The sequence below is a fragment of the Typha latifolia genome, chromosome 13, assembly GCF_019914945.1.
Source record: "Typha latifolia isolate L0001 chromosome 13, TyphaL0001v2, whole genome shotgun sequence".
NCBI classification, from domain to species: domain Eukaryota; kingdom Viridiplantae; phylum Streptophyta; class Magnoliopsida; order Poales; family Typhaceae; genus Typha; species Typha latifolia.
This window is the reverse complement of record NC_133098.1, coordinates 1,237,720-1,255,650: the sequence shown is the minus strand read 5'-3', so window position 1 is coordinate 1,255,650 and position 17,931 is coordinate 1,237,720. Positions and strand designations below refer to the sequence as shown.

Genomic DNA, 17,931 nt, shown 5'->3' with positions numbered 1-17,931 from the left:
TATAATATATATATAACGACTGGCTTGAGCTTTTGTCACCAATTGCACGCTCAAGCGCAATCAAATTTCAAAAATTAAGAAACCAATTTGAAGCAAATCACATACAATTTACAGTACAGCTGATTTCCCGAGTGTATCGAGGAAATTGTTTGAACCTCGAATTAAATTTCGAATCAAGCGGTTACTACAACTAGATTTATTCTGCATTAGAACCAAACGAGGCGAACAAACTGAACAGAAGAGATGAAGGGAATGAGTCAGGTGATCATTCTTTTATTTGTACAAACTGGTTGACTGGTGCTGCCCCTAATTTTTTGCGGTTGCCACTGCATAAATCTCGTAGCTACATGCTGTGAAAAAGAAAAGCCAAATGAAACATCTTATAGAAATTATATATTCTGTAGTAAATCTGCAGATTAATTTGGGTTTAATGGGTATGGAAAATATATACAAATTATCTATAACACAATCTTGAAACATGTTAAGCAAAGAACCACCTCACATGCAATAAATGAAATTTCAAGAATCAAAACATTGTTGACCTTACAATATCATACCATTTATTGAAGTTGAGCCCTGATTGAACAAATGCAATTGAAGGTCAAAAAAGCATCTAGCTGTTCCTTAAATTTGACTTCTTTTTTTTCGAAAGAAAGGAGAGGAGCCAGCAAAAACACTTGTATTATGTTACCTTTTAATTTTAACTTAACCAAGCTTGATATACTTCAGAATCACATACATTTCAGAAATATATAACTACAAATCACCCATTTCAAAGAGCTGAATGCAGTACACACTGACTACCGTGAAAGGAGTACAAATTCGTGCTAATATATTGTAAGGGTCAATTTGATAGGAAGAACAAGCTAACAAAGTAACAATGTAAGAAGTTACCAAACAAATATTTACTGCAAAGATGACAAAGCATCTTACTAGGAGAATCCTTTTATGCTATCATGATAACCATTTGATTCTAATATAGCAATATCAGAAATTGATGCTAGAACATTGTATAAAAAAATATCATGCTAATCAGCCATACCAGCAACTACAAGAACTGTAAGGGCGGTCCCAATTTTTGTTGCCTGCTTCACATTATTCTTGTATGACTTGAACCTTTTTAAAGCAGGATCCTCTTCCAAGAGCTGTGATACAAAGTATTAACAACAAGATGACTAAGTTGTAAGCTGAGAGAGAAAGAAGGAGGTCGGAATTATATCCTAGCATCCCACAAATGTTACCTCAGTGAAATTTCTCAAGAAAGAAAATGCATATAGCAAAATCTTTACCAAATCTTCTCATGGTATAATGATGTGATGAAGAAATATGTTATTGCACAGTATAAATATACATTAAGCTGAACAAGAAAGTGGTGACATTTTCAGTAGATACTCCATATTGCCAACTCCTCTTGATGAACATGGTGATCAGCTAAAGTACTGGCATTATATATATCTAAATTTGAACATGATAACTCATTTATTGTGTGCCAGTAATACAAGTGAAAATATTGGTCATTCTATGATTAAATGACAATTACATGAACACTTCTCTAAGTTCCAAATAAGGAAGCATAAGTTCCCCAAAGGTCATAACAACATTTGAGACATAAGCATAAACAAAAATGAGATCATTTGAAGCAAGTTGAACTAGTGGAATAGTCAAGTCATATATCAACAAAGGATGACAAAATATTGTAGTAAAGGACAATTGGCTGGACCTTTTCTTGTATTATCACTTAAAACTTGGTATACCGCAAGAAATTTTATAGCACAGTAGTACACTAAATCCTAAATTGAGATTCAAGCCAAACATATAAACAGGAGGGAGTTTCATTATAAACGATGTATCCAGCTACTGTCTTCTAGAGTTGATAAAGGAGAGACAAGTCAGCAAGCGCAGTGTAATACCAACTCAACATAGAAATCCGTTTCTTCAATGTGCACTCATGCCTTTATGTCACGCCAACAAAGGACATTTTGAGGATGCCAGAACATAGTGGAGGAAAATGGTCCAAGGGTCGACAATAGATCTAGTGAAAAAGTATAAATTATAAAAGGGAAGCAGATATGGTGGTATAAAGAACTGAGATAAACAAAGGAGCAAGAAGTAATAAATTGGCATATCGAAAGTGATAGAATAATGTTCAGATGGAGGGTATTGTGCCAAATATAATTACCTGATGGGTTAATTAAAAGCTTAAACCTGTTGATTTTAAGGTTCTTCCTACCAAAGAATGCATGCAAAAGAAATATAGCCCCAATAACACACCCTGCCTCTGAGTACTAACGACATTCATTGCAGGTACATTCACAGAGTCAACGTTATAATTATTCATCCCTCTGCTCTATTTTTTCTAGTAATAGCCAATGAAAGCGCTGTCCATAATGTATCGAAATATTATTAGTTTTGAAATGACAAGAAATTTTTTGTCCAACCAAAAGAGGAATCCAAGTCAAATAACAAATCGAAAGGAACAAGAAACTCCACCTACATGAGCACTAAGAAATAATTCAGAGCAAGAATAAATTTGGTACACTGATGGAGATCACTCACAATCTAAATTGCGAAGAAAAAAAATTAGGAAACACTAGTAGGAAACCAAGATCGATTAAAGAAAAAAAATATTGAACTAAAAACTCTCGTAGAATGGAGATGGACCGAAACGCTGATTTCGATCCGAACGAATGCAAGAAGTAGACAAAAAGAAGGCACAGGAGAAGTGAGCGCTGACCGCCTTCTCGCGAACTCCGAGCTCGATGTGGTAATCGCGGCGGGGGAGATTAGGAAGCGGCCGCTGCGAATTCTGCGACGAGAAAGGGATCGAAGGTAAGAATGATGGCGATCGATCCGAAGAAAGAGAAGAGGATAGAGATATCGAGATGGATTGACCTGAGAGTTATGGCGTAAGATTGAGAAGAGGGTGGTTTTGGAGTACGAAACCGCCATTCTTGATCGGAAGAAGAAGATGGTCGATGTATTGAATCCTATGGGCGGCATTTTATAGAGAGGACTAACATGCATATTCTACAGAAAAATGCAGGGGCGTAATTATGAATAAAAACATGACGGTGTTTAAACTGAAACTTTACATAAATGTTAGGGTCTGAAATGCAAATATTTTTCCCTCTTAGTGGTGTCCATGGCATTGGCACCATGAGTAAAGCTCCAGTCTAAAACCATATCTCCGACTCCGAGTCGAATCACCGCCGGTAAACTAACCCCGCGCACCAAGATGCACCATCTCCGCCACGCACCTCTCCTTCACCACCTTCGCGGCCACCTCTCCTTCCACTCTCTCTCCTCCTCATTCTTTCACTGCTTTCTCATTCTTCCTAACTCACCGTCACTTCGAAGACGTTTCTCTCTCCGTTCTCTTTCGCCTTCGAAGACCCTGTCGAGAATCGATGCGAGGTTGCGTTCGAGAACTCTCGGCTCGGCCGCGGTGGCAGTAGAAGACGGCGGGGAAGGTAAAGACGGCGGCGGCGGCGGCCATGACGACTTCTTTGCGCAGGAGGGGGTGTCGTGGAAGTCGCTGGGAGTATCCGACCGGCTTTGCGGAGCCCTCGAGAAGGCTTCGCTTTATAAGCCTTCTCTCGTTCAGGTGGAACTTTTGCCTCTCAAAATGTTCGACAAAATGCCCCACCCCAGAACTTTGCTTTTTCTTTGTTGGAATTATTTGGAAGTTTGAAGCCTAGTATAGAATACTTAAATATTTAAGCTAATTTAAGTTAACAAGGCATTATTTGCCTGAGGAATAAGTAGATAGACAATGTTATTCTGGTTCGGTAATCCTGCCAATTATGCCAAAAATTGGCGAGTGGCATGCAAAGTAAGCTGTTTGTGTACACCAAACAAGAGTTTATTATTTTTTTTTGTCACTACTTATGGAGAATCCGATGAAATGAAAAATGTCTAAGCCACAACCACGCAATACTTCTGCAGAGATATAACTACTGAACAATTAGTAATGGCTCTTTTTTTTTTTTTTGACATTTCTTTACTGCTCCTCTTTTGCATCATGACAGACTAACCTTGTTGAATTTTCCATTCTTATAGTCCTCCGTCCTTTTTGTTTATAAGTTGATGAACTTCTTTTAGTTCAATCGGAATTAGTGTTTTGCACACCGCTTAGCCTTTCATGCCTACCAACTGAAACGGAAATACACAACATTGATTAGCCAAACTGCTTCTTATGGGATAATTTGAACTAGGAGCCTGAAATACTCCAGAGAAGGCGGTAAATGAAACCTTCTTTCTCTTGCTTTCGGGTTTATGTCTCTCTCTCATGGGTTCCAGTTTCTTTGGTAGCTTTGGGCAAGGCAGTACTGATACTCTGTCAATGTTGCTATATAGCTACTTTCAGCTTAAGGGAAGGTTGACTTTTCCGTTCCGTGAAGTTTTTGTTTGAGGCCTCCTTATTCAATGGACTTGAGAAATTACTCCATTTGTCGAATCTGTAATTTGAATCCATTTGACTTGCCCTGATTATTGGGTGCATCAAGACCCAGTGCTGTCTATGATGTATCACATGCTTTATGTTAAATAAGTGGATGCCACATGATACATTTTCTTTATGGACTTTTTCAATCTTGATGCTGTATCATGATTTTATTGATAATTGTTTTGATCTGCACTTACAGTTTGAGGATGCATAACATAGATTGTATTGCAGGCTGCTTGCGTACCTCGTATTCTTACAGGGAAAGATGTGGTTATTGCTGCAGAGACAGGAAGCGGCAAAACATATGGATATCTGGTGCCATTGATTGATAAGTTGTGTGGGATGCCCAATCCCTGTGAAGAAGCTAATGTTTCTTACAAGATTTCTGAATCGCATAGTATCTTTTTGGTCCTTTGCCCAAATGTGATGCTATGTGAACAGGTGGTTTACATGGCGAAGTCTCTACTGAATGAGTCCAGTGAACCACTTCTGAAAATTGCTGCAGTCTGTGGACAAAAGGTGAGATAGTACTGTGCCTTTCTCTAAATTTACATTAACTATTAGTCAATAATTCGTAGATGTTTTAGCTAGCCAATACTTACCAGAAATTACCATTTTAAGTAAGCTTCTAGTTATAGAAGCTAAATGGGAAAAATAATTCTCTGAACCTGGTACCTGACATCATGCGCTGTAAGGCCAATATTTACCTTGGATTGCATTTGCTCCAAAGTAGGCAACACCTCTTGATAATTTGAAGCTTACCAACTAAGAGTTTTGTCGTCCAATGACCACATTATAAAGGTGAACAGATTCAATGAAATTATGATTTTAAGTTATGATCTCAAAATTTTGTAATATTGATTACAGGGATGGCCAGCTGCTCGGCCTGACATTGTTGTATCCACTCCAGCTGCTCTTTTGAATTATCTTTTTGAGTTCGATCCAGAAAAGAGGCATCGGGAGAGTTTCTTACGCGATGTTAAATTTGTGGTAATTATCTACATCTGAAATGTTATGATCTTATTTACTTGATATTTCTCTTTGATTGACTTCTGTGGAAATTTTTTCTTCTGGCCAACATTTGTGTTATAGTCTTTCAGCCATGAAGAATTATCAAATGCTATTATCCAAGTATCTTTTTCATGGATAAGTTTATTTTTCTTTAGGGAGGATACACAATTTCACCTTTTATGTAGACACTAGACTAACATTTTCTACAAGATTATGGTTCTTTAGTTTATCTGTAAATAAAATCTATGGTTGCTCTCTATTGCAGGTTTTTGATGAAGCAGATATGCTACTATGTGGAAGCTTCCAAAACCAGATCATTCGTTTGATAGATATGTTCCGTTATGAAGAAAAGCTACTTTCTAGGAATGACGAATCTTCAAAAAGTAATTCAATTAATGAGGCCAGTGGATCTCATGCAGAGTTCCATTTTGACGATGACAAACTTGTGAACTATAACCTGGAGGTTGAAGTTGACGATGCAGATGGTGTAGAACCTTTAGCAATGGAAGACAACAGTATTGAGACAACTAGAACTAAGGACTGGAGGAGGGTTAGAAAAGTATATAGACGAAGTAAGCAATACATCTTTGTTGCTGCCACTCTTCCACAAAGTGGCAAAAAGACTGCTGGCGGACTACTGAAAAGAATGTTCCCTGATGCTGTTTTGGTCAGTGGGAGTTATCTCCATCGGCACAATCCTAGGTGTGCACCTGATTTCTCCTATTATTTTCCATGGTTAAATAGTTTGAAGCAAATGGATGACCTTCAAGCCGAACATACAAATGTTATATGGCTACAAGATGTAATAAGCAAGGTTGTCGAGTTATAAATGTTCCCTGGCAAACAGATCCCACCTTGGCACAACCTAGGAAGATTCTAAGGTGGTCCACTCTTGTTCGAATAATAATGAAGTAGATTTAGAAATAGAAAAAAACTAGTCTTATCTTGCTCTGAGTCAACTATTTAGTTTACTCGAGTACAACAAAAGATGTCATCTTATTGGCCCAAACACCTGTCTCATTTAGATGATCCTTGTTGAAGTATAAGTTTGATTTCTTCGACGGTCTCTCTTCTTTAATCAGTTGTCTTGTATTGTTCTTTTAAACATCTTCAAGCTTTTCAAATATTTCTTTATTGCAGAAAGATCATTCTTTAGCACATCACTGTCCAGGTTCTGGAACTCTTTGAATCTCATTTATGACGACTTGGTCTGTTACCCGATAAACTCATGCTATTGTTCTGTCTCCTTCTTAAATAGGACTTTATGAATATTCCTGAGCTGTTGTAGAGATTGTCGGAAACATGAAAGTTTGTAGTCGCTTGATGCCTCTTGTTAAAATTTAGAATTTTCTTTTTCTTTTTCTTTTGTTTAGCAGCTTTCATTGAATTCTTTTTCGATGCTTTTATAGGTATCACTTGCCAGAAATCTTACTTTTTACATCCATTTGACTTATTGAATGTACTTAAAATATAAATCTGGTGTTTCTTAGATTGGAACAGAGATGGATAGAGGTTACAGCTGACACACAAGTAGATGCTCTTCTAGATGCTGTAGAGTCCAGCTATAAAAATAAACTGCAAGATTTTGATGTCAGTCCAAGTCGCACGATGGTGTTCACAAATACTGTTGATGCCGCTGAATCAGTGGCCACGATATTGCAAAGAGTTGGCACTCAGTGCATTTTGTACCATAGTGAAAGTTCTCTAGAGGAACGAATGAATAATCTACATCTTTTTCGAGCAAATGGTGGAGTGCTTGTCTGTACAGATGCTGCTGCTCGGGGATTGGACATACCTAATGTTTCACATGTTATTCAGGTACTAGTTCCTTATTAATGGGCTCTGGCCTTCTAGTCATGCTGCACGCTTGCATGCCATTCTGTTGAAGGCATTTCTAATTAAGGAAATTGCTCATCTCTATTATCTGACATAATCTTTCCTGCTTTTCCTTAAGGCGGAGTTTGCAACTTCTGCTGTAGATTTCTTGCACAGGGTTGGACGCACAGCAAGAGCTGGCCAGTCTGGAACTGTCACAAGCTTGTATACGAAATCAAATCATGATCTTGTGAACGCCGTCCGCCAAGCAGAATCATTGGGTCAACCTGTGGTAATTTCATCTCATTGTTTTACTGATCATGTCTCAAAGATGAATTTCTTGCACTTTTTACTCCTAACTCCTAAGATCAGAGAAAGAAGAAATGATTTTTAGGATTGTCTTAGATATTCTGAGAATGTTGTACAAGTTATTGATTACGCTTGGGACTATATCTTAGAGTATTAACATATTCTTGCTTACAGGAGAATGCATTTAGCAGGAAAAGAAGCTTTCGAAATAAGCTAAAGAAGAAAGGTATGCTTTTGATGCATGCATATGTTATAGAGCAAATCTCAGTAGTCTTCAGTGTTACTTTTTGGCTGCTTACAATTTTCTCTGGCAAAACTGCTGTTCCATATTGTTGAGAAATCCAATATGCCATCAACATAACAATGAAGTATAGATATCACTTTCATTTATTAACAGCTTTTATTGTTCTACTTTCGCAGGTCGGGGTGTGGCTGAACATAAATCTAGATCTCTAGCATAACTTGTACAAAGATAAGAGTGACTCAATTTCTCGATCTGACCGTTGGTTTTGAAGTTTAATATTTGTAACAACAGTTGTATGTCCTCTCATGCAGAAGATATCAACCATATAAAGCATTCTGCATTTTGTTATATTAATCTCCTTTATGTCTCATATTTACATGTTAAATGGAACTTGTGAGTTATCTTGGTCATAAATCATTTAGAAAGAAACACTTGGATTTTTCAATCTTTTTGAATGTGTAAGAGAAACCACAGCTTATGTTCTTCTTTTGGGCTCTCACTATCTGACTACAGCTGAAAGATTTGTGATATTCTCTGGTGCTGTTCATCTTTTGTCTTCTTGTTTTTTGTCCTTCTCTTAATCAAAGTCCGTAGACACTGTTCATCTTTTGTCACTTACCTTCAGAGAGGTCAGATCCAAAACATTTTTTCTTGAGAATTTGCATCTATTAGTGGGTGGGACACACAATTTATTAGTACTATACTACTTCAGCAGGTAATTATTGCAGTCTGATCCAAAACTAGTTTTTTTTTTTTTGTGTGGAAAATTTATGCATTTTCGTTTTATAGTTGTCTAAATGGAATATTATTTTTCATATCCGACATTTTTGCAATAATTTAAATATGACCTAAGGTCCAAGGAGGGTCGAATTAAATAGTTGGGTGAAACTGTAAACAATAATAATAATAAAATCATTGAGGGGCTAAGATAAAAAAATTTCCCAGTATCTTTGCGCAGTTTTCTCTAAGCAGGAGGGCGACATCGAGGAAGATAAGGGCGAAACGAGGAGGAGAGGAAGCTACTAGAGGTGGTCTCAAATTGGATGGATGGATGAAATGCTTTTTGAGCTCGTCCGACATGGCCTCGGGCAGTGTAATACTTCCAGACACGCATGCACATGCAATGCACATGCATCACTTACTGCTCTCAATGGGATGCAGCTCAGCATTAGTACCACCACCAACCCCCTCCCCATCCCCTCTCTCTTCTCTCATCCCAACACTGGTCAAACTTCCCCAGACGACAATGGGACAGAGCAACTTGACCCATTTTGTATTAACAGAATTGTGCAAATACCACCCTTAAAACTCCTTTAATTTTCACCATATAGAGAGGGAAAATAGAGAGAGGTTAATGTAAATTAAAGAATGAGGTGGTGATTATAAATTGTTAAAAAATGCAGGGTATTTTTTTGAAAATTTCCATTGAGTAGAAAGTAGAAACCCCTCCCCGAGGGGGGCAAATGCCAGATTGTCATGTGTTTATCGTATTAATTAGGATGGGGGCCATGGCAGAGAAGACAAGGAGATTGGAAGCAGCAGTGAGTAGCTAGTGAGATTAGAGAAGCAGGCTCATGTGCTTACTTGTCCTTTTGACAACAATGCTCACCCTCCCCACTTCCCTCTCTTTTACTTGCTCCCTTCACTCCCCTCTATATAAAGCCACTACCAGCTCTATAAGTGTTGCTCACCAACACACCACTACCAAAATCACTTCCAAGTTCCACTCCCAGTTTCCAAAATATGGCTATCAAGGTGGCAATCTTCCTACTGGCATCCTTCATCTTAGTCACTACCAGAGTAAGACATACACTCATCTATACTTCCCTCGTCTGTACTCCTCATAAACCTTTGCTAGCTCTAAACCTTGCAAGTGGTTCTTAACACACTGAGTGCTCTTCAGGTGTCATCGGATCTTGAGGAAGCTCTGGCACAGGTAGCTGTGGATGTCTGTAAGCTTTCACCAGAGTTCAAAGTGTTAGTATAGTTGCCTGCTAATCTTAAAGTTCGATTCCTTTTGCGTGTAGGCTGCTCCAGTTGCCGGTCACCCTGGCGTCGCCCCTGCCCACGCTCCTGCCCAAGCTCCGCCGCCTCACAAAATAGTGGACACTAAAGGTTTGCAGTTCGTACTGATATTCCATGGAGTATTTTCCTTTTTCTTTTCTTTTTTGTTAACACCTCCTTATTAACACTATTAACACGGTTTAACATAGTTAAAAGAGGATTTAAAAATATATATATATATATATATATATATTTGATTGGGTGGAAGTATTGTATTGCAGAGTGCTTTGGAGTATGCAAGGGGAGGTGCAGCCTTCACTCGAGGCCCAACTTGTGTGGAAGGGCGTGCATGACGTGCTGCAGCGTGTGCAAGTGCGTCCCAGCGGGCACGGCGGGCAACCGGGAGACTTGCGGCACGTGCTACACCGATTGGCAAACCCACGGCAATAGAACCAACAAGTGCCCTTAAATTTAATTAATTATGTAATTAGGCTTCTTAATTAGCCCCAGCTTTAGCTAATATTTGTTTGTTTGGCTTTGGACTCTTCCTAGTTGTTTCGCATGAGATGATGGTGTTGGTTTTGATCTTTCGATGTAACGTTAGATCTTTGTTTATCTGATCGGAAGAATAAATAAAAATTTTGTCCCCGGTTTTTGGTCTATGTAATAATGACGAATAGAATACCCAAAGGCTGGTAGTGGTAGCCTGATGGGTTTTAGTTCATTTCAATAAATACTACTGTTTGTCTTCTAGCTTATTAGAGATATTGTCTCCCTAATTAAAGCTCCTCCGGCCTTAGATCTAAATATAAGGGACATAAAATGTTATTGCTCGTACGAAGAATAATAATACTTGCACCTCGCATCTATAAATTCTAGTTGTTTAGTGGCATTCGAATTGTGCATAAGATAAATTAGTCTATATCAAACACCAGATTTTCTTTTAGTCAAAATTATTTGCCACGTGCTAATTCTAAGAGATTACTACAGTAATACATAACCACTAGGTTGCATTAATTACGAGAATACCAAGTACCATCTTAGTGGATGCGCTACAGTCGAAGTAGTACAAGTACAAGCTAGCAGATAGTAGTCATTCCTATACGTAGATACATACGTAGCAAAAAGCAGAGCACGATCGTCCTCGAGATTCTCGATTAATCTAGGGGCACTTGGATCGGTTACCGTGGGTAGTCATGGTAGTATAGCACGCGCCGCACACGTGCCGGTTGCCCGAGGTGCCCGGGGGCACACACTTGCATCGGTAGCAGCACGTCCCGCACGCTCGCATGCACACGTTTGGCCTCGAGTGTTTGCTGCACCGCTCTCCGCATCGTCCCGGGCAGTCTGATCATAGATATTAGAAACGCCATCACTTGCATTGCTGTCTAATATACTAAAGATTATATATATATATATATATATATATATATATATATATATATATATATTTGTTTACTCAAGAGAATAGTTAAGAGAGAAAGCCCACCTAGCACAGGGGCTGGCTTCCCGTTCCCATATCTTGCATCCAACTGCAGTTTTGAAGAAAAGGTTGAACACTAGCTAGGTATATAAAGAGAAGGAACAAAATAATTCCATCATCTCGATCTTCTATATATATATATAAAAGAATGGCCTTACCAAGTGAGCATCCACCACCACTACCTCATGGAAAGAATCCTACATGTATGCAAGAGAGATTTATAAATGGTCAGTAGAAACTCGAACTTGAAAACTACGTAGAAAGAGAGATGAAACCTTTGCGAGGATGCAGAGAAGAACCACTGTGAAGAAGAGAAGTCTAAGAGCCATCATGCCGAGTTGGTAGGGGAAGTGAAAGTGGAAGCGACTAGCGAGAGACGGTTTTGTAGTGGCAGTGGGAAGTAGTGGACGAAAAATTAATTACCCGTGACCCCTTTGTCGCTTTCCGTCACTAATCCTCGTCCTTTGAGAATTTTAATCCCAACATTGAGACGAGTCGTTAATTAATATTTCAACTCAGGGCTATTATTACTCACTATCACATTACATTTATGAACAAGTTTTAAAAAGTAAAACGTACAATTTACCCACTTATTACCTATTTAAACAAAACGTTACTGTGATGCATGCCCACTACACTACTTTCTTGAAGTAACCCCCCAATGTCAGTAATATGACAGCTAGATACCCATTGACACAGGAAGTGGCAGTTTTCTCTACTTTCTCGCGGCAACTGTGTGGAAATTAATAATTTCTACCTTGCTCCCCTTATGAAGGTACAAATTATCTCTATACTCTATAGTATTAATAATTTCATTTTCTTGTCTAATTATGAATCTTTTTAAGATGATTGCATTTTTTATATTCTATCATGATGTATTTAAAATGACGTACATTGTGAGAATTAGATAATAACTAAAATTTAAGGTTTGTAATTAATAGAAGAAGATAAAAGAGATTAAAAGTATATATTATTTTAAGTTTGAGGACTTTTTGTAATCGTGAAATTTAATTTATAATATCTTTCTTTTCTTTAAAAAAAAACTTGACAGTTTGATTTCAATAATATACCCTTAGGTATTACTAAACCGTAATTTATAAATTCCACGTCATCTGCTCTTTCTTCTTCAGCCGTCGGATCTGAATCATACGGTGGGTTATCTCCACACGTGGGTCCAGCTCTTTTATCATTTTATGCCAACGAACGTCTATGAACCTTTGCACTAACCCGACGTTTCGAAATATGCACCGCTAGATGGAGGGCCAAAAGTAAATCAAGATCATAGGATGTTGCCACGTCACCTTCGTAGACTCCGTCGTTGGCATGGGAATGGGATACTTAATTGCGAGTGCTGTACACAGTACGGCTCTCTTTTTAACGCTTACCTTTCCATTTTAATTGCTCTTTACTGCATCCCTTTGTGTCTCTCTCCATCTTTCCCCTCTGTCAAGGTAAACCCTCGCTAAACCCCAATCCCCACGATTTTCTCGTTTATTCTAGCACTCTTACGATTTCCCGATCCGAAGTTTGTGTAGTAGATGCCGTCATGATGCTTGGCACTAGATTTGGTGATGATTTCCTTGATTAGGGCATCGTCTCTGTTTATTGAGGATACAGTGATGTTGTGATGATCGTAACGATCGATCGATCTTCTGCATCACGATGAGCAATGCCGATCGTTGGATTGTATGCTTTACTCTTCGTCTTTTCGATTTGGTTAGATGATGGTTGTAGCTACAACTGTACTAGTAGATTCTAGCACAATCTTCTATCCGATGGAATGCATTTCATTAATATTGTAGATTTTGAGCAATGGTCTCTATGTTTTTATTTTGCTGTCATGTGATTCGGTTAGATAATTATTGTAGCTTCAAGTGCATTAGTATACTTTAGTTCAATTTTATGAATTTTAATAGTGGATTTTGTCTCTTGCATTGTATGATGTTCAAAAGGATTTTATTGGCATTATAACCATCAATATCTATACAAATGGTAAGTCCCTCGATGCCTTAATTGAGCCAAAATGACCCCTGGAAAGGTCATCCCCGATGGCTCAGGCGACTCACTTTAAAATCTGTTAATCAGTTGTTTTTCAGGTATTTTATTGTTTCACAGGCTTTACTTAGTTACCTTTGTAAGTGATGGCAAATACTTCCATACAGCTCTATAATTTCCAATTTAATCCAACGTTGATTATAGCCATTTTTTGTTGGTTTGTTGACACTGATTTCATGATACTGAATAAAGATATTTAATACTTAATTATATATGTGTAATACTTGATTCTGCTTAAAGCACTAACACACTGCTTCCTTCTGTTTCATTTCTCCTTTGCTGATCTAGTTCTGCAGACTTTCTTTCAATGGACAATAATTCAGAAGAAGAATCTGAGGTAAGTGATTCAGAGATTGATGACTATGAGGCCAAATTTTACTCGCAGTTAAAGGCGGGTCATCTGATAGTTAAGAACACAGACAACACATATAAATGCCCTTTCTGTTCTGGGAAAAAGAAGCAGGGTTACAACTACAAGGATCTGCTCCAGCATGCCTCTGGAATAGGTGCATCTAATAGGAAAGCAAAAGTAAAGGCAACCCACCGGGCAGTTGCAAAATATTTGAGAGATGATCTCAGTGAAACCACAACGCCATCTCTACAACTGGTGGTTGTGGAGTCACATACTCCTAAAAGCAAAGATGAGCAATTTGTTTGGCCCTGGATGGGCATTCTGGTGAATGTCCCAACTGAGTTTAAGAATGGACGGTATATAGGTGAAAGTGGAAACAGGCTAAAGGAGCGCTTGTCGCTTTTTAATCCACTAAAAGTCCATTCCTTGTGGAACTACAAAGGATTCACTGGCAATGCAGTTGTAGATTTTTCAAAAGATTGGATTGGTTTCAAGGATGCAATGGCATTTGAAAATCATTTTGAATCAGCACACTTTGGAAAAAGGGACTGGAATGACAGGAATAATAGAGGCACAGAAATTTATGGTTGGGTTGCTCGGACGGAGGATTATAATTCTCCTGGCCCTGTAGGGGATCATTTAAGGAAAAATGGAGATCTGAAAACAGTCAGTGATCTTGCAAATGAAGAATCCCGCAAGACTGACAAACTTGTTGCTAATTTGGCTAGCCAGATTGAAGTGAAGAACAAGCATCTACAAGAACTTGAATGTAAATATAATGAAACTACTTTGTCTCTTGATCAGATGATGGAGCAGAGAGATCAGCTGCTTAATGCTTATAATGAAGGTCTGTGTGATGCTTGGTGTTTTACTTTTACGCATTAATTCTTGTATCCGGTTAACCTGTACTTATGAGTTCAATTTTATTAGTCCAGCTGTCTTTTTACTGATTAACATACCTTTTCTATTTGAACATATTGCAATTTATATATGGTATGCAGAATCAATTTTGCTTGCTTTTCTATTTAGATATGGAGTTTCTCAAGATGGGGACTTCTACTGAGTACTGATAGATTGGCTTTCTGTTCTAGAAGCCATATATTTTCATATCTCCTCCCACTGTGAATGGGTGTTTTCTTTTTGTCGCTTTTTGTGGAATCATCACAAATGCTGAAGATGAACTAGGACTGGTTGGAACAGGTCTCTCAGACAGGGACTCTGTTTATCTTGTTGTCCATTTTCATTGTACTAGATTAACAAGATAGCTACAAGAACAGGTTTTCTTTCAGTTTTAAATCATTAGTTAGGAGATGGTCCACTTGTTGTTTAAACAATGTGATGAATATGTTATAATTATACTGCACAATTAGCAAGTTTTCTTCTATGGGACCTGATTGGTAGCTATTGTACTCATCATTCGTTAACTGCATTCCTAAAGTTTCTACTTATGCTGTGTCAGAGATCCGAAAGATGCAACACCTTGCTCGTAATCATTCACGTAGGATATTTGAGGAGAATGAGAAGCTGCGGGAGGAACTGGATTCTAAACGAAAAGAACTTGGTTTAAGAAATAAACAACTCGACAGTCTAGCTGCTCAAAATGATATTGACAAGAGGAAGTTTGAGCAGGAGAAGCAAAAGGTAGTGATGCTTATTTTAGTACTTGTTATTACTCTTACTGTATCTCTTTTTCCCAGATTGTGGAAGTGCTAAAAGCTGTTATCTTGCAGAACATATTCACAACAGTTCCCTTATTTGCTTTATAGTTCTTTGACTTTGTTGATTAAAGTTGTGTATGTATTGTTTGAAACTTTTGCAATGTATTTGCTCATTTATATTTTCAATATTGTGAAAAGCTGTTGATTTGTGGGTAGAAGTTATCTGACTTTTTGCTCCTAAGGCAGCATCTCGATATGGCAATCCAAGCATAAGATTTGTTGTCATTCAGGGAAGGATTACATTCATCATAAAACACAAATTGGGGAACATATTCGTGTTATGTTTATTACAATTAATCTGTCTAAGCTTTGTCATTTTGTTTAAGTGGGACAGTGAATGATATATTTATTGTGGTCATTTGGACTAGTGATAAGGGTAATTTTACTCTTTACAAGTTATGAGTATCAATTTCTTTAATCATTCTTAGCCATACTGGAAAAGTTCACTTTCTGCTGTGAAATGGGCCTATAATATTGTATGGTTTTTCTATTTTGTTCCTGCCTCCACTTATCTCTTTTGCTATTTGCATCATTTGTTGTCTTTACAGAATGCTGTAAAAAACAGCTCTCTTCAGATGGCAACTATGGAGCAACAGAAGGCTGATGAAAATGTGTTGAGGCTTGTGGAGGATCAGAAGGTTTGTTTATGGTCTCCTTGCTTTTTCCACGAAATTGCTCTATAAAAGCATAGTTATCTCTGTGTACTGTTTATTGTTTATCTTACTAAGGAGAACTGCAGAGGGAGAAAGAGGCTGCCCTCAAGAAGATACTTCAGTTGGAAAAGCAGTTGGATGCAAAGCAAAAGCTCGAATTGGAAATAGAACAGTTGAAAGGGAAGCTACTGGTCATGAAGCACATGGGAGGAGAGGAAGATTCCATAGTAAAGAAGAAAATGGATGAGATGAGCGAACAACTTAAAGAAAAAATTGAGGAAATGGAAGATATGGAGGCTTTGAATCAGACATTAGTTGTCAAAGAGCGCAAGAGCAACGATGAGCTTCAGGAAGCTCGGAAAGAGCTAATAACGGTACCATATATCAACCGCTGACTGAAATTCATTGACATACTCTTGATTTTGATATCTATATAGTGCAACAGTATGAATGTTCTTATTTTCACATCCTTCCTGATGTAACTGTGGGGCACAGGGTTTGACTGAGATGTTGACTGGGCGTTCGCTGATTGGAATCAAGAGGATGGGTGAGCTTGACGAAAAGGTATTCCAAAATGCATGCAAACAGAAATTCCCAGGAGATGATCCAGATATTAAATCTGTTATCCTTTGCTCAAAATGGCAAGATGAACTCAAAGTGTCAAACTGGCACCCTTTCCGAGTTATCATAGCTGATGGAAAGGAGAAGGTAATCCTGTATTGGCGCTCATAATAGTGGTTCTAGAATGGCTGCATTGCTTTATAGCTCTATCAACCAACATTGATGTTTCGATTGGTGGTTCAAGTTTGAGTACTTGAATCTGATGTTTAGACTTTCATGTGTTACTTCTTTTGCACTGTATAATTTGTACTTATAATTTAAGATCTCTTCCAGCCTCTTTTCCCCTCAAGAGTAGTATTATTGGAGGTAAACAAGGAATATGTTAAGTCATCTTAGACGGAACTTATTTGATTTGGGAAATTTGAACTTATATGATTTTCTTTACTGGTTTCTATTTCAAATTCAAAGAATTACGGACCTACTGCTCCTGAATATTTGTAAGGAAAGTACTAATCATCTTTCTAACATCACATACGTGGTGCAGGAAGTTATAAAGGAAGAGGATGCAAAGCTACAAAGCTTAAAGGAAGAGTTGGGGGATGAGGTCTACAAGGCAGTGACTAAAGCACTGATGGAAATGAATGAATATAATCCCAGTGGTAGATATGTAGTCTCAGAACTTTGGAACTACAAAGAGGATCGAAAAGCAACATTGAAGGAGGTGATACAGTATGTACTGAAGCAATGGAAGACTCACAAACGAAAGCGCGGAGCGATGTAAATTCTATCTATACATAGTGTTAATCCATCCAACCAATTGAAGAATGCCAACATTGTCTAATTTTTAGAAATTGAAGAAAAACAGAGCATGGTTACCAGTGCAGAACCTTATCAAATCCTCAGTGGAGCTCCTAAATCTATATGTTATTATGATCTTTTAACATTTCACAAGTGTTCAATTTTGGTTATCCAAATTACAGAAGCTGATCAAGTACTTCAGAGAAAGGTTCTGGATCTGCTTGTTAGACTCTTCATACAGCTCGCAGGATAAATTTTGCGTTTTTCTTTTAACCGTCGATCGTCGTGATAATGGTAAAGTGTGAACTGTTCCATACCTGTCTGCATTTCTGGTCAACCTTAGGTTATGGATTCCTTTGATGTTTTTCAAGTTGATGAACTGTTGGTTATTTACCATCTCCGCAATGTTACCCTTCTGTGTAAATGATTAGAAGCAATTTGAGGGCAAAGATAGCCCTTTCAATTAGGAGCCACATGCCATTAG

General features: G+C 38.0%; 5 protein-coding genes across 7 annotated transcripts; 3 read left to right on the top strand and 2 right to left on the bottom strand.

Moving 5' to 3' along the window:
- Positions 1–65: 65 nt before the first annotated feature.
- Positions 66–3,109, bottom strand: LOC140800357 (succinate dehydrogenase subunit 7, mitochondrial-like). The gene is made up of 4 exons (XM_073155098.1): positions 2,893–3,109; positions 2,735–2,806; positions 1,043–1,145; positions 66–350 (listed from the first exon to the last, which is right to left on the bottom strand). Exons 1-4 carry the CDS (start codon positions 3,022–3,024, stop codon positions 307–309), a joined length of 351 nt encoding a protein of 116 aa, XP_073011199.1. The 5' UTR covers positions 3,025–3,109; the 3' UTR covers positions 66–306.
- Positions 3,110–3,151: 42 nt separating this feature from the next.
- On the top strand, positions 3,152–8,193 carry LOC140800356 (DEAD-box ATP-dependent RNA helicase 22). The gene is made up of 8 exons (XM_073155097.1): positions 3,152–3,604; positions 4,676–4,963; positions 5,312–5,434; positions 5,721–6,157; positions 6,946–7,273; positions 7,410–7,562; positions 7,754–7,805; positions 8,000–8,193. The coding sequence occupies exons 1-8, from the start codon at positions 3,236–3,238 to the stop codon at positions 8,038–8,040; spliced, it is 1,791 nt and encodes a 596-aa protein (XP_073011198.1). The 5' UTR covers positions 3,152–3,235; the 3' UTR covers positions 8,041–8,193.
- A 1,224-nt stretch (positions 8,194–9,417) lies between these two features.
- On the top strand, positions 9,418–10,489 carry LOC140799765 (gibberellin-regulated protein 14-like). Its single transcript, XM_073154221.1, has 4 exons — positions 9,418–9,623; positions 9,727–9,759; positions 9,851–9,938; positions 10,109–10,489. The coding sequence occupies exons 1-4, from the start codon at positions 9,567–9,569 to the stop codon at positions 10,294–10,296; spliced, it is 366 nt and encodes a 121-aa protein (XP_073010322.1). The 5' UTR covers positions 9,418–9,566; the 3' UTR covers positions 10,297–10,489.
- Positions 10,490–10,817: 328 nt separating this feature from the next.
- On the bottom strand, positions 10,818–11,710 carry LOC140800106 (gibberellin-regulated protein 3-like). Its single transcript, XM_073154769.1, has 4 exons — positions 11,586–11,710; positions 11,469–11,507; positions 11,317–11,359; positions 10,818–11,174 (listed from the first exon to the last, which is right to left on the bottom strand). Exons 1-4 carry the CDS (start codon positions 11,640–11,642, stop codon positions 10,990–10,992), a joined length of 324 nt encoding a protein of 107 aa, XP_073010870.1. The 5' UTR covers positions 11,643–11,710; the 3' UTR covers positions 10,818–10,989.
- A 962-nt stretch (positions 11,711–12,672) lies between these two features.
- On the top strand, positions 12,673–17,913 carry LOC140799829 (factor of DNA methylation 5-like). 3 transcript variants are annotated; one of them, XM_073154313.1, is made up of 7 exons: positions 12,673–12,761; positions 13,654–14,564; positions 15,177–15,358; positions 15,984–16,073; positions 16,175–16,462; positions 16,584–16,796; positions 17,194–17,913. In XM_073154313.1, exons 2-7 carry the CDS (start codon positions 13,673–13,675, stop codon positions 17,428–17,430), a joined length of 1,902 nt encoding a protein of 633 aa, XP_073010414.1. In that variant the 5' UTR covers positions 12,673–12,761; positions 13,654–13,672; the 3' UTR covers positions 17,431–17,913. The 3 variants fall into 3 exon arrangements, with proteins under 3 accessions (XP_073010414.1, XP_073010415.1, XP_073010413.1); XM_073154314.1 differs by having other exon boundaries at positions 12,693–12,761; positions 13,662–14,564; XM_073154312.1 differs by having other exon boundaries at positions 12,759–12,996.
- The last annotated feature ends 18 nt before the right edge of the window (positions 17,914–17,931 follow it).

Coding starts and splice junctions, on each gene's coding strand:
- LOC140800357 (XM_073155098.1), bottom strand. CDS start 3,024: ATGCATGTTAGTCCTCTCTATAAAATGCCGCCCATAGGATTCAATACA. Junction 1,146..2,734: donor TCGGAGTTCGCGAGAAGGCG/GTCAGCGCTCAC, acceptor TTTGTATCACAG/CTCTTGGAAGAGGATCCTGC. Junction 351..1,042: donor TACAGTTCTTGTAGTTGCTG/GTATGGCTGATT, acceptor TCTTTTTCACAG/CATGTAGCTACGAGATTTAT.
- LOC140800356 (XM_073155097.1), top strand. CDS start 3,236: ATGCACCATCTCCGCCACGCACCTCTCCTTCACCACCTTCGCGGCCAC. Junction 4,964..5,311: donor CTGCAGTCTGTGGACAAAAG/GTGAGATAGTAC, acceptor TATTGATTACAG/GGATGGCCAGCTGCTCGGCC. Junction 7,563..7,753: donor AATCATTGGGTCAACCTGTG/GTAATTTCATCT, acceptor TCTTGCTTACAG/GAGAATGCATTTAGCAGGAA.
- LOC140799765 (XM_073154221.1), top strand. CDS start 9,567: ATGGCTATCAAGGTGGCAATCTTCCTACTGGCATCCTTCATCTTAGTC. Junction 9,624..9,726: donor TCATCTTAGTCACTACCAGA/GTAAGACATACA, acceptor AGTGCTCTTCAG/GTGTCATCGGATCTTGAGGA. Junction 9,939..10,108: donor CAAAATAGTGGACACTAAAG/GTTTGCAGTTCG, acceptor ATTGTATTGCAG/AGTGCTTTGGAGTATGCAAG.
- LOC140800106 (XM_073154769.1), bottom strand. CDS start 11,642: ATGATGGCTCTTAGACTTCTCTTCTTCACAGTGGTTCTTCTCTGCATC. Junction 11,508..11,585: donor TTCTCTGCATCCTCGCAAAG/GTTTCATCTCTC, acceptor GCATACATGTAG/GATTCTTTCCATGAGGTAGT. Junction 11,360..11,468: donor TGGTGGTGGATGCTCACTTG/GTAAGGCCATTC, acceptor TCAAAACTGCAG/TTGGATGCAAGATATGGGAA.
- LOC140799829 (XM_073154312.1), top strand. Junction 16,463..16,583: donor CTCGGAAAGAGCTAATAACG/GTACCATATATC, acceptor TGTGGGGCACAG/GGTTTGACTGAGATGTTGAC. Junction 16,797..17,193: donor TAGCTGATGGAAAGGAGAAG/GTAATCCTGTAT, acceptor TACGTGGTGCAG/GAAGTTATAAAGGAAGAGGA.